General features: G+C 46.3%; 1 protein-coding gene across 1 annotated transcript in view; it reads right to left on the reverse strand.

The window, feature by feature from the left end:
- The window catches only part of ZGRF1 (zinc finger GRF-type containing 1), a 289,898-nt gene that overhangs the window by 189,093 nt on the left and 86,190 nt on the right, over positions 1-14,615 (reverse strand). Inside the window, exon 6 of the mRNA XM_086963269.1 lies at positions 8,092-8,169. Coding sequence (XP_086819395.1) covers positions 8,092-8,169 — 78 coding nt within the window. The remainder of the gene's footprint in view (positions 1-8,091; positions 8,170-14,615) is intronic.

Genomic DNA, 14,615 nt, shown 5'->3' on the forward strand with positions numbered 1-14,615 from the left:
GAGGCGAGGAGAGCAAGAAGTTTTAGATCCATCCTAATCCATATCCAGGACTGAACCAGAATCATCTGGATCATAGCCTGAGTGTCCCAGACTCACTGCGGTGGAGGAAAGGCCTTGAACCTCGTCATGTCCCAGTTTGCCCCAATAAATGAAAGCATCTGTGAAGGAGATGTGTAGGACTATGGCTCACTTAAGGTGAAACCAAATGGTGATGCACCATGTCCAGAACCGCTCCGATAATGAGGAGCTTCTGAGGGAATCAGGTGCGACTTCGGCACATTGATGGAGAACCCCAGCAAATGCAGGAGGTTGGCCGTAGTCTGGAGGTGGGAGACGACTGCCTGGGGCGAGCCCGCCTTCAACAACCAGTCGCCGAGATAGGGGAAGACTGAAACTCCTGATCTGCGCAGATGAGCTGCGACCACCGTCATCACTTTCGTGAACACCCGAGGGGCGCTGGTGAGGCCAAAAGGGAGCACGGTGAGCTGTACGTGCTCGTGGCCTATTGTGAACCGTAGGTAACGCCGGTTGGCCGGCAGGACGGGGATATGAAAATAAGTGTCCTGCAAGTCCAATGCTACCATCCAGTCTTGCGGGTCTAGGGCAGACAAGACCTGAGCAAGTGTGAGCATCTTGAACTACTTCTTCTGGAGGAAGCGACTGACGATCTGAAGGTCTAAGATAGGACGCAGTGGGAGTAACAACCACGACCTACTTCGGGCATCGGTGCGCGCTCCATTGCCCCCTTGGCCAAGAGGGTCGCAACTTCCTGCTGGAGAAGTACCAAGTGATCCCTGACATGTGGTGGTACTGAGGTGGCATGGCTGGAGGGGTGGTCTCGAAGGGAAGGGAGTATCCCCTTCGGACAATCTGTAAAACTCCCCTGTCCATAGTGATGGTGCGCCAGTGGGGGACGTGATGGCGAATCCTGCCACCCTCTGGTGCTTGGTGGGCCTGAAACGCCAGACTAGTAAGGTTTGGCAGCAGTGGCGGCAGGGGAGGTGGAGGACTGACCCGCCCGCTGGCCCCCTGACCCACCTCTGCGGGTCTGACTTCCGCGGCTGCGCAGAGACTGTTGCTGCGCAGGCTTGGGGCTCTGAAACAAACGTGTTTGGGCACCCATTCCTTGGCCACAGAAGGAGCGAAAAGCAGTAGCAGAAGGAGTGCATGTGGCGGAAAGGCCTAAAGAGTTGGCTGTAGCCCATGAGTCCTTAAAATGCTCCAACACACTATCTGCCTTGTCGAGTGCCATCAAAGGGCATGTCCATCAGACTGTTCTGGACATCCTCAGAAAAGCCAGTCGTCCTAAGCCAGGCCTGGCGGCGTAACGCCACTGTCGTGGAAATCGCCCTGCCCAGCGAGTCGACGGTCTCAAGGCCACAACGAATTGTGAACTTGGCTCCGTGTCTCCCCTCAGCAATAGCTTGGGAGAGTACTATCCGGGCCTCCTCCGGACACTGAGGCAGCACTTGCGCAACCGTGTCCCACAAAGAGCGGGAATAACGGCCCAAGAGGCATGTAGTGTTCACAGACTGCAGCTCTGAACTGGCGGAAGTAATAATTTTCTTCCCAAACGAATCCAGTTTCTTGGATTCCCTGTCCGGTGGTGCGGAACGTAATGCGCTTGGGGACGCAGAGGCCTGGTCAAGCAAGCTCTCAGGGGTAGGGTGTTGGGAGAGGAAAATGGGGCCGCCCAGGGCCGGGTGATGGCGTTGGGCTATGTTCCAATCCACAGGAGTCCCTGTGTTGGGCCTGGACCAGGTGCCTAAAAGAACGTCCAAATGTGCATCATTGAAAGGCAGCAGCGGTTCCGTAGAGGAAGATGCCGGCCGAAGCACTTCTGTCAGGAGGTTAGTCCTCATGGCCATTGTAGGGAGCTCGAGGTGGAGAGCCTCGGAGACCCCACGCAACACCACAGAATATGTACCACACTCCTCCGTAGACACGGTAGAAGGAGACAGTGTGCCAGGTTCTGTAGTAAAATCCAGGTCACCTGCATCCTCCAATTCCTCTTCCCAGTCCGGGTCTAACTCGCACTGGGCTGCGAGAGGGTCCTCAGACCCCTTCCAGTCCTTCCCGTCCTCCCCAACCTGCCGGGCAGGCGGTAAAGAGGGAGGCAGATGGAGAAAGGGATTGAAATTCCCCATCAACGTCGGTTTTGGCGTTGATCGACACCGGTCCGGCGCCGTATCCACGTCGGGGTGGAAGCCAGTGGTGGTGCCATAGACGTCGATGTAGGTCGTACGATGCCACCCGACATCGGCTGGGAGCCATGCATGGATCCATGGGGGTCTCTCAGCGTCGAGATCGAAGTTGTCGAGGACATTGGGCCGTAACCGGCAACGAAGAAGAACTAGGACCCCCAGTCGGACCTGTGGGGCCCAAAGGCATTCCGGCAGGGCCCGATGGGTCGAAAAGGCGGGCCATAGCTGACAGATAGTCCTGTAGCTGGGCCGGCGTCGCAGACAGTCCCGAGAAGGGTTTGAAGGCCGTGGCAACTGTGCAGGCTCTGCTAAAGCCACGGAGGTGGCTCACCCACAGCCTCAGCCGTGTCGTGTGACAGGCTAGGGGAAAGCGTAGCGCGGTGACGCTTCTTCGACTTCTTGTACTTCGCCTTACCCGACTCCGTGTGCGAATACTTCATCGAACGATGGTGGTGGTGGCTCCGCAACTGGTCCCTCGACCTTCCCAGGACCGGGACCTTGTACGACGAGGAGCCGGCTCCCAGGCCTCCAGCACCTTTCGGGACCGCTCCCGCAAAGTTTTCGGGGCCATGGCCTGGCATACGAGGCACGACTCGGAGTCTTGGTCGCGCCCCAGGCAGTAGAGACACTCACGATGCAGGACCGTCACCGACATCATGAGGGGACAAGCCGCGCAAAACTTAAAATCCCTATACACCAGGAGTCAACGACTCAAAAAACTGAGACAAGAGTCCCACAAATAACTCTGTCAAAAAGTGACTGGGGGTACCGCTCTCTCCGGATCTGCGTTTGCTGGCGCGGAAAAAGAAAGAACTGACGTCAGCGCGTGGGGCGCATCTAAGTAGCTCCAGTGACGTCATATTGGCGACTACGACGCCAACAACATATGCAGAGCCGCACAACGACGCCTACCGATGCGCAGGGGTACTGCTGACGAAAACTTTCCGGATCCAGTCTGACGCCCTGGGGGTAATTCTAAGGTAAGGAATCTATGACTAACGTGTTTCTTTCAGATGTACATGCTTTGCTTCCCAAGCACCCACTTTACACCCCCCGCTGGCATCAGTACGGCCCTCGGTCACACCATAGACCAAACTTTGTGGTCCCACGGTAAAATATTTGTGAGAACCATGTTTTAGGAGAACAGATCCATTACAAATCTATTACCTAAAACTCCCCCTATTTTTTAATCATACTGACTAGAAGATAACATTAATTAAGGGACACCAACTTACCAACAACCCCCACTCTCATTTCTTTTTCTAACAGCTTCTTTATGATTGTATATAAACAAAAAAAAGTGCTCCCACCGTAGGTCACAACACACCCCAATACGCAAAGGAATGGGATTGTATCGATAATGAAGCATGACACCAAGAGGTAACCCTGGAGGGGGAGGGCTTTACAAGAAAAACCTTTGTTTTTCTTCAGTGGAGAGTTACAGAATAACTGAAATGGGTTTTTCTCTTTGGAATGAGTCCCCCCCATCTTCGAGATGGAGGGGACTGAGATGTGTGGTTGACAAAGGTATGCACACCTCTCTTCCTAGCTCGGTTTTTCAACGATTCTTCTGCTCAAAGTGGGCGCAGAAGCGTTGGGAGCCAGTTGCTGGGGGCAGAACCGTTGTGAGCCAGTTGCTGGGGGCAGGGACAGATTTCAAAGGCGAAGCTTCCCCTTTCGTGGACCCAGCTTATCCTGGGGGAGGAAGTATGACACCTCTGCCCAGGATGGGCTTTGTTTCTGGACCTAGAGAGCGAAGGCAGTCTACCCAGCGGCCCAGAAACCTGTCTGGTTGTGGCAAATGGTGGGCAGCAATTCAGGAACCACGCCAGGGCTGGTCGATTTTCAGGGGGCATCTCTAAGATGCACTCTGAGCGCATTTTACATTAAATCCAACACTGGCATCAATGTGTGGGTTTAACATGCTGAGATGTTTGCTACCAAACTTCCCAGGTTGTAGTAAAGCCATTATGGAGCTGTGAAGTTCATGATGACCAACTCCCGAAGCATATACTCTTTATGACTTTACTACACTTACAATGCCTAGGAATGGGCTTCGACAATGTAGGGGTACAGGGTTCATGCCACTGTACCCTCACCTTAGGGCTAGTGCACTCTGCTAGAAGGGTGACTCACCAAGGCGTCAAACAGTGGGTTGCAGGCATGGAACACAGAGATGTGTGCCATATCGGCTCTTCAGTTTTCTCTGCACCCAAACACGTAGCCTGCAATGGCAGTGTGTGAGTGTTAAGGTGCAGGGCCTCCAAGGGTGGTACAATAGGCGCTGCAGCCCTTAGAGACCTTTCCTGCTCACAGTGTCTTTGGCACCCATGGTACCCTTTACAAGGGGCTTACCTGTGGTCAGAGAAGATCCAAATGTGGGTAGAAAGGTACAGTTTGGGGAAAAACACAGGCCCTGGGAACCTGATTGGCAGGGACCCAGGGCACATCAGGTCAGGTTGCATCAGATGTCAGGCAAAACGTGGGGGGAAACCATGCAGAAAGGGGCACCCTCTTCAAAGGCAGGGGAGGAGTGCCGCCCTACAGCTTTCAAGCAGTGAAAAAATAAAAATAAAATGATAATACATTTGCTATTATCAATTTATTTTTGGTAGCTGTGGGACTGGGTTGAGGTGGGCGGGGCTGGGGTCACATTGGGAGGAGTGGAGGGCACACGCTAAGTGTGCATGACTATTTGGCTGACCGTCTTGGGCCAGCCAAACAGTCATGCGCCCATTGCATGCTCCCCACCAGGCTGCATTACAAAGCCTGGTGAGGGACTTGCCCATGCTCCCATTCCCTGTCTGAGTGCCGAATGACAACGCTCAGACCAATCACAACGCTGCGTTGCAGAGTTGCGATTGGCTTAGGGGAGGAAGCCTATGTATGCTTCCAGTTCCTGCTTTCATTCTGGGAGGTCAGCAGGAAAGCAAGGAGAGACGCGGCCGGTCGAGGAGGTAAGTATTTTTTGTTTGTTTGATTTTTTCACCCTTTTCACCTGCCACCCCCTGCCCCCCCCTTTACTGCCAACCACCACTGTTCAAAGGGCCAAATGAAGTCACATAGGATGAGAGAAATATGGCAATTTTTGATTTTGTCAATTGTTCTAAGCTGCAGGTGAAGATATGATGAAAACCCAAATAGCTAGTTTCTCAAACTCACTATTAGTATGGTCACTAAATATTTGGATTTGGAAAACTGATGGTCAAGCATCACCAAACCCAAAATAAGTTGCTGACTGGAGGTCACCACTGGAGGTGAACGTGGCAGAAGAACAAGGAGCGAGCCCTACAAATACACTGTGTGTTGGACTGTTAGCCTAGAGGTTGACAGGTACATTTGTCCAGAGGTAAGTCAAGTTTCTCAAAACATTGGTGTACAAGCAAATGGGTCTTCGGCACACATACCTTTTACAGTAATTGGAGTCTGAGAATTGCAGGTCTATCATAATCAGAAAAATAGGTCACACTACTGTAATCATATGAAAAGCTTAAAAATAAAATGACACTTTGACAAAGCAATGCCTAATATTGACAAACATTGGAAAGCAAACAGGTTACTAACCTTCTGTAACATTCTTTCTGGTGGGTATTCTATCTAGCCACAGATTATTCACCTTTAGAATATTCCCTAGGTTCCAGACTGGATCCAGAGTTTTTCTAATAAGTGCACCTGCACGTTGCGAGGTGGCGCCATGCAACACTGCTTTGAAGTCCCACTCCTTGCTTGACACTTTCTGTGCCCTCAGACGTGGAGCATTAACAATTACAGGTACAAGTGTGTACATCTCTAACTTGGGACCTTTTTAGATGGTAAAAAATGGCGACTCCACAGAACGGGAAGGCTAGAGTAAGTAATCTGATTATGTAGAGTATCCCCCAGTAAGAGCATCACCAAGGGAAGGAACATAGATACTAAATCAGTATCTCCCAACGGTAGAAGGTCTGTGGAGAGGACTCAGATCAATAAGTCCTTAAGCACCAAATTGGTGAAATGTCCTTCCTGTCGGACCTGGTTGTCAAGGCAGTGGTGCTTTGTGAACATGAGCACCAAATGCATGCGTTGCAGCCTGGCATATGCAAGGACATACATTCTGCATGCCAACAGAGTGGTAGCAACCTTAGTCCTAATAGAATGGGTCCTCAGTCCCTCCAGAGGCTGGTTCTTAGGCAGTGCATAGCAGATCTAAGTCACTATCCACCTGGATGGTGTCCGTTTCTTTACAACCTTACCCTTCTTTCTCCCAGAGAATCCCAAAAAAGGTAAATGTCCCTCAATGGTCCTTGGTACGACTTATGTAAAAGCTTAAAGGTCTGAGGTCCAACTGATGGGAGTCTTTCATTGACTTTCGAGGAATGAGGTGGGCCAAAGAATGATGGGAAGGTGAGGCATTGCCCAACGTTTATAGGAGTTACACCTTTCTGCAAAAAGACTGACTGAGTCCTCAACAACAGCTAGTTCGGAAAAAAGGCGGTGTAATGCAGTTACGCCAACAGTGCTTTGAGTTCATTCATGCGATGGCCTGAAGTGATCACTATGAGGAACACAACCTTGAGGGTCACAAGATTGAACACGAAGGTGTTCATCATACCGAAGATCGAACACATGTGAAACGTTAAGACCAAAGTCCAACTGTGGCATCACAAATGACTTGAGAGGGAACATGTGTGTCAAACGTTTAATAAACCACACCACAACAGGTGAAATAAACAAGGATCGTTGTTCCAGTGTATGCAAAAAAGGCAGAGAGGGCCAACAAATAATCTAGAATAGTGTTCAATTAAAGATAATCTGGCTTAAGGCCCCTGATGATCCTTCTTGCCCAAAGCCATGCCAAAGGGAGCTGGAAAAGTGCCAAAATACGCAGCATGGCCTCCCTAAAGGCCTCTATGTGCTACAGCATCGCGATGACCCAGGAAATTCTGGGTGGATTGAGATCAACTGCGCATCTGTTCCCCAATCAGAGACTGGGAGGGAGCCCAACTGAAACTGCGACGCCCTAGCAACTTCTATTTAGACAGAGAGTGGATTGATGGGGTCGAATCCCGCGTTGTATTATTGTGTTTTCATTTGGACTTTGACTTACCAGAGCCCTTCGACAGTGAAAAACCTCTGCAGCGTGAGCGGGCCCATGCCCTCGACTAGGAGTGGGAGCGGGACTTACACGAAGCACACAACTTCCTCCTGTGTTCGGTGATGAACAACTTCACTTCTCAGTCCCAGATCACCTTGGGGGTGCATGAGGATGAACATCTTGGACGACTTGGAACTGTGCCCTGAGCCTAAACACATAAGAGACTCAGTGTGTAGGTTCGTGACTGGCATCTGTCTTCTGCAGTCGAGGCATGGTTTGAAGTCTGTAGTTTTAGGAGGAGGCATTGCTCTCTTACACACTGGATTTGGTTTTAAGGAGACCGATGAAAGAGGGAGCGGAGTTCCAGATCTGTGTTTAAAGGAACAGAAGAAAGGAACTGTCGTCTGGAAGCAGGGGTGGCATTTATATGTGGCTCCGTCCGTCACTCAAGGGCAGTAAGGAGTCGACACAGAGCCATAAGGAGCTACCTGCAAAGAAACACATCTGGATTCAGTCTGGCTCCTGGGGAATAGTCTAAAGGAGATGAATCTGCAATTAAAAGTATCCATAAGAACATTATATTTTGTTTGCAAGCTGCTACCCTAGCCGAAATGTAATATATTTAGATGGATACATGAGGTAGTCCTTAAAAAAAAAAGTTGATCGAAGGCAACCTGCATGCAATATGCAGTTTCTTTATCTCCCCAAGTTACATCACTCACCTGGGTATATGAACCGGAGAGAGAACGGGCAATGACCCTTACTTCAACAACATTCAAGGCTCATGTTAAGATATGAGCTAGACACACTTACCTATACGGTAATATGGGTTTAGCAATTTTCCGAACACTGCCAACTCTTATAAACTTGTCAAATCCTAATTCAAGTAACCTGTAGAGAAGAAACATTAAGTAGTGAGTGATCAACATCAGTTTGCATACAGAAAATATGAGATTCTACATAAATACTTGATTGCAATTGAACATGTGCAATGGTGCATTTGGCGCTACAGACATTCTGCAGGATCAAGGCAGGCATTTGCAGGGGGGTCATGGATGGCTCACATGGACATGCTCAATGTTTACTTTCTACTGCACACTATAGTTAATGTTTTCCCACTTGCTGTACTTACCATCTCATTGGGTAGCCAAGGATTATTGCAAACTTTTATCACTGGCAAGAGTGGGTGATCCTAACAATTAATGGGTTTGAAAAACAGTTAAGCATATCGCCCGATTCCATTAGAAAAACCTATTTCTTTTACAAAGTTAGACAGAAACATCTCACATTTCACGTACACTTAATCCAGGAGAGGTTCAAATACCATCATTTCAGAAACACAAGAGACATACTTGTTCCCTCAGGCAATCTATTCGGCCCCACAATCTGCGACAGTGGCAAGTAATTCAATAATTCTGTGTTTATAGTCACCGGGAAGTGAACTGGAAAACAGAGTGGTTTTCACTGGATGATGAAACAGACACCATTAAAGATGGCTGCATACTACGTGACGCCGAATGAGTAATGCGACAGCAAACATTCGCCCAAGTTCTCCCACGCTATTGGCACCTTTTTAATGCGCCCTGGCTGGTCTCAAGCCCATGAGCTGCGCTCTGCACGCCTGCCCATTAACGCTTGTTTTGATAACACTGCTCGGCTTTCTCATTCTACAAAACTGACAGACCCTGAAAGAAAGTTATATGCGGACGCACGATTTCTCGAAGGCTTTATTTCCACAACATAACACATTTGCGTAAGTGAACTCTCCTCTGTCTTCTGCAGTTGTGAAAAAAAAGGTAACTCGGTTGAAAGACTATATGTCTCCTCTCTCTGGAACAGCAAGGTGTGGAAAACACACGATACCGACATTACAAAAAAAAGGGCAAGGGGAGTGAAAAGGTATGATTTTTTTAAATAAAGGGCAAAAGGGGTCCATGGAAAACAACGTAGGTCTCAAAAGTCAATGTTATTGTATGAGACTGTACTTTTCACAATATACAGCCTGGGCAGTACTGCAGTACTTATTAGCACCTGACCCAAACTTAAACCCTCAGAAAACTGTTTTTTTTTAAAGTTCCGTTTTTAGAACACCTTCTGTCCAAAAACATAGTTTCACTTTTAACAGCAATGCCTATGAGTCCAAAGGCAGTTGAAAGCAAATGTGAGTTCCGAGTTTCAGTGGGCGCTCCGAATGCTCACCGACTCCCAGGAGCTCTGCTGGAGGACTGAGGCCACAGGTTCAAAGGAGGAAGAGATGTCTCTCCTTTCTTCTTCAGGGTCGCTTTATAGGAAGCTAAATATCTTCCCCTTTGGTTACTGCTCAATGTTAGGGACATAAGTCGAGATACCAGGGTGTAGATACCAATCCTGCCGATAGGAATCTTTCTGATAAGGGACCTTTGCACAATTTCAGGGACAGCTCGGGGATGGGGACAGCTAACTAGAATCAATGTGGACTCCGTTCTATTAATATTGCTATGAAATTAATTTTTAATATGCAATCTCCCGATGTTTGCTTTTTTACTGCTACATTTTTATACCAATCAATTAATGCCAGGAAAAGTATGATGTTTTAACCTGTATGTATGTACGTTCTGTCTGATTCTGCAATATCTGTTTTACTGTGTTTTTCTCATGTGCTTTTATGGTCATTTTTTACATGTACCGAATAAAACTTGATGAATTGAATTGAATCAATGTGGAATCTGAGAGCCTGTCAGGACCTTGACACAGGGCTATACGTGCTTAGGGGGAGGCAAACATTTGCACTAAAATGTTTACCAATGAATTCGGTTTTTAATAACTATCAAAGGGCCTCAAAGATACATTTTCTATGTTTTAGGGGTCAGCACACATGCACTGGAAGTTGTTTAGCAGCAGGTTACCAATATAGCACCAAATCCATTAAAACATGGGGGGAGGGGGAGGCATTTTAAAAAGGCATACCTTTCTTATACTAGACAGTCCTGCAACCTAGCTGCTTATTTGCGAGGAAATTACATTTTCTCCTTCAGGTCTCAGTTCTTCAGTTCCCCTGACTCATGAATTTAAGTCTAATGTTAAGACGGAAAGCGATGCATCCTGGATTGCACTCTAGCTGAGTACATAAGGAGAATGTTTACAGTGGAAGCAAAGCCACCAAAGGCTGTATGAGAAGTATTCCCAACTCTGGATGGTAGATTTAAGGGTAGTGATTGCTGAGCAAGGAAAAGAAGGTCAGTATAGCAAGACCCTTTTTGCGTATAGATTTTGGGTAGCCCAGGAGATACCAAGGTGCAGTGTAGTTGGAAGTCAATCTAAGAGTGACAGACCAAAATAACTGGAATTATTATTAATAGTCACATTTTTAAACAATGGATTTAAAAGTGTGCTCTTTAATGTGTGGGCCGTGAATCTGCTAGAGCAGATCCACGTCTTGGAGTGAGGTTTGGAAGTCAGCTAACACACCGTCTGAAGAAGGCAAAGAGGAAGTCTCCTAGGCCTGTAGGTGATGGAGATCTGACTGTTAAGAGCCTTATCAATTTGATTAAACTGTTTTTGGAGGTGTCCATATTCTGGTGGGAGGCGACAGCAAAACCACCAGGTAAAAGTATAGCAAGGTGCAGCACAGCATGGTGAGAGGTGCAGCCGGGTGTGCATGGTCTCAGCCTGACGTCCAGAGCCTAGCTGGAGTTGCTGCAGAAACGGATGATTTGAATTGTAAAAAAATTATTTCCATCAAACATTAACCACTTGGATGCTAGGCGTTTTCCCGCTGTGTGCTGGAAAATGCCATTTTAGTGGCACCATGACGAGCTCAGCTCGTCATCAGCACACGACCCCCGTGGGTGATGACGAGCTGAGCTCGTCATCAGCATCGAAGGGGTTAAATACTGGAATGGCCAGTAAATGATCCCTCAAACATGTGTGAAACTACTCTTGACTCAAATAACACAAATCTGTCAAGAAAATGATATCTAAAAACCACTGACACAACACAACCATTAACTTGTTTTAAATACATTATTTTTCATATATCAAAACATGTATATCTATCTCTTTTCATATTTATATTGTCAAGGGCTGTCAAGAGAACATAAAGAACAATACATCACATTAACATATACATAGTTAAAATAAAAAAATGTCCAACACACCATATGTGTCTTTCTTTGAATACAATTAAGGCTGCCATTTGGTCTGTTTTAGTCCTGAGGAAGACCCGCCGTTATGTATAGTGAATAACACTTGAACACAAGCTCCAAACGTCGACGACATTACGTTACGTCCTAGGTCAGTTATCCTTGGAATATGTAAAGAAGATATAAGGATACACTGAACAAAATATTTTGAGGGACATTTTGATTATATGTGTTTCCAAGGTCTCATGTTTGTGTATGTTATCACTGGGATATTTTTTTGATTTACACTATGTATATGTTAATGTGATGTATTGTTCTTTAATATATTTAAAACAAGTTAATGGTTGTGTTGTGTCAGTGGTTTTTAGATATAATTTTCTTGAAAGATTTGTGTTATTTGAGTAAGGACAAGTTTCACACGTGTTTGAGGGATCATTTCTAGGCCCTTCTTGTATTTAATGTTTAATAAAAACATTATTTTACAATTTTCCTTGAGGAGTTTGGCTCACCCGAAAGAACTGTTTGTAGCTCATAACTGTATACCCAGGTCTGAAGGACACAGGGTAACCCCATTATATTTAATGGGAAACAGATGATTCAGCAGAAGTAGGCAGCATAACACGGAGCACATCCTGTAAGCGATGCAAGCCGTGCACAGCCAGAAAAGAGGTAAATGACAGGAGGCAAGGCTAGCCAGGTGAAAATTGAACTGACCGGAACAACTGTGCCACCAGCTGGTGACCAGGAAGGAAGGCTTCCGTTACAACTCTAGAAGACACTGCAATGCATCGACTCACACAGCAAACAAGTTGGGCATCAAATTTTGAATCCTAGATGTGAATTCCTGACATATCATACTCAAGCAGATAAATCCAATAAACCAAAGCATAAAGCAAAGAGGTGCTTGCCTAACTGCATTTTCCCACCGGTACAATGGCAGAAAATAAAGGATGCAGGGGGTGTTGGGTCATTGGCCCTCTGCATGGCTTGGAAAAGATATGCCACCCTCTCCTGTTTGTGTTTGTTCTAACTAGCCAATTGTTCTAGAGTGAACTCATCACACGTGCAAATCTACCCGAGCTGCTCCATCATTTTGCTTTGCTGCTCATTATCAGTGCTGTGCTGCGATGACAGGGACGGATCCAAAGTATACCTCTATCCTGAATGAGTGCGGGTACCACCCTCTAAACCCAGGCAATTTCCTGATTGGTTGTGGTGGCGGCAATGACCAGCAATTCAGAGATGCATATTTTTCTGTATGTAAACTCCTGCAAGAAAACTGCCTACTGTATCTCCACTATTATAAATTGATCCATTTCCCATAGTTGGACTCCCATGCCCTTTACATGTATGGTAAATGTGAGGAAGGTGTTTGTATGAATGGTATGTGCAATTTATATATACTGGGTGAATGGAGGGGTATTCTGAACACTGAGTAAATGCTGCACAAGATGGCGGTTCTTCTTCATGCAGACTGGCTTTGTCCAGGGTGGCCACTGCAACCAGCATGCACTACTGCTTGTGCCCACCTTGCCCGCAGGGATGAGTGGGCTTTCTATTTGTCAAAGCCCAGGGCTGCCCCCCGAATGAAGCTTAGATGAACATCGCACAAAGAACAATCCCTTCTTTTAGGTTATTAGAGCTTTAAGCAGGTCAAGCATATGGGTTGCTAGTAGAGGGGAAGTGAGTGTCAGTTAATAAAGCAACACACTTTACAGAAAAAAGAAAAACAATTATGCAAGCCCACACAGCTTACATTCAATAATAAAAAATGCTTCGAACTAAAGTACCTAAGAAACCAAAAGGTGGTCAGCAGTAACCAAAATGAAACATGCAATGGCAACAACCAAAGGTCTGGCATTGGCAAGAGTGCATTATTTAAATTCCTTTGCAAAACATGCAAATAAAATGGAAAAACATGAAAAATATTTAATTGAAGAAGTGGTCCAACAGCCCTGGCACTAAAAAGCACTATCTTATAGGCAAATGTACACATGTGATAAGGCAAAATGCCATCACTTATTATGTATGAGAGTCAATGGATGCAGTGGGCTGAGTTGCGGCGCCATGCTGCAGGCTGTGTTGGGTTGAAACAAAACATGACCGACATTTGAACAGACCAATGGATAAAGAGCGCTGTCCAAAAGCTTCTGTATGTATGTGCATATGTATGTATTATTACGTTTATTTTGGAAAACAGGAGTCTGGCCCTAAACAGCTAAAGCGGATTATAGGCTAGACCTAAAACAGGCAGGACGACCATAATGAGTGATGAGATGTAGAACATTTTAAGGCAGAATTTTAAATAATTACAGTACTAAATTTCCACGCTCTGAGAATGCAAAAAGTTCACCAACAGAAACGCCCAAACAGTACTTTTGTCAACTTTTCAGTTTGGATATCACACTCTGAGCCAACTTAAGTTTATCATCTTTGCTTCAGGAATTAGGCATTATTCTTCAAAAATTAGTACATATACTGATGTTAGCCATTTGCGGATGGATTTCCCAGCTGAGCCAGTCTATGTCTGGCTCTAGCCCATGACACACACGTGATCGTTGATGTAAAGCATCTGCTGAAGGATGTGTAGTCACTATCTACAAAGCTAGAAAATTAACTGCGGCTATTTAGCTACAGCAAGGGGCACTTTATTTTGCCTGCGAGGTGCCAAACTTAGAAACGTGAAGCTTTTCATTTGTCTGAATCACAGAGAACCAGCTGTAAGTAGCAACATGGTGTGGGAAGGGCAGCTATCCAGCTGGATATCCAAGATGATTGCCCTGGTAACAATTTGACTTGCTTGAAGAAGTTTATTCAGTGTACTTGTAGTCAACCAATTACCAAAAATTCTTGCAAAGAAAAATAGGCTTCTAATTGTTCTTGAAACAATTTGCATATGCTGCAAACATAGCCTCTTCATCTTCGTCGGGGTGCTTCCGGAGGTACTTAATCAATTGGTCCTTAGTTACAAAGCATTTGTAGATTGACCACTTCTAGTTCATCAAGGTGGGTCCAGATAATGCACAGCAGCATGAGAGATGCCTTGATGTGTTCGATGGGCCTGAAAAGATCCATTTATCTCTTGAGAAAGACAGAGAATCGTAAGGAAAATTACAGCTTATTTGTTGCATATATAGAACACGACCTTAGCCACAGGGGCAGGGGGACTCTTCACATATAACTATTCCATTATACAAAAATATCTTTATGACTGGA

Source organism: Lissotriton vulgaris, chromosome 3_1 (genome assembly GCF_964263255.1).
Source record: "Lissotriton vulgaris chromosome 3_1, aLisVul1.2, whole genome shotgun sequence".
Classification (NCBI taxonomy): Eukaryota; Metazoa; Chordata; class Amphibia; order Caudata; family Salamandridae; genus Lissotriton; species Lissotriton vulgaris.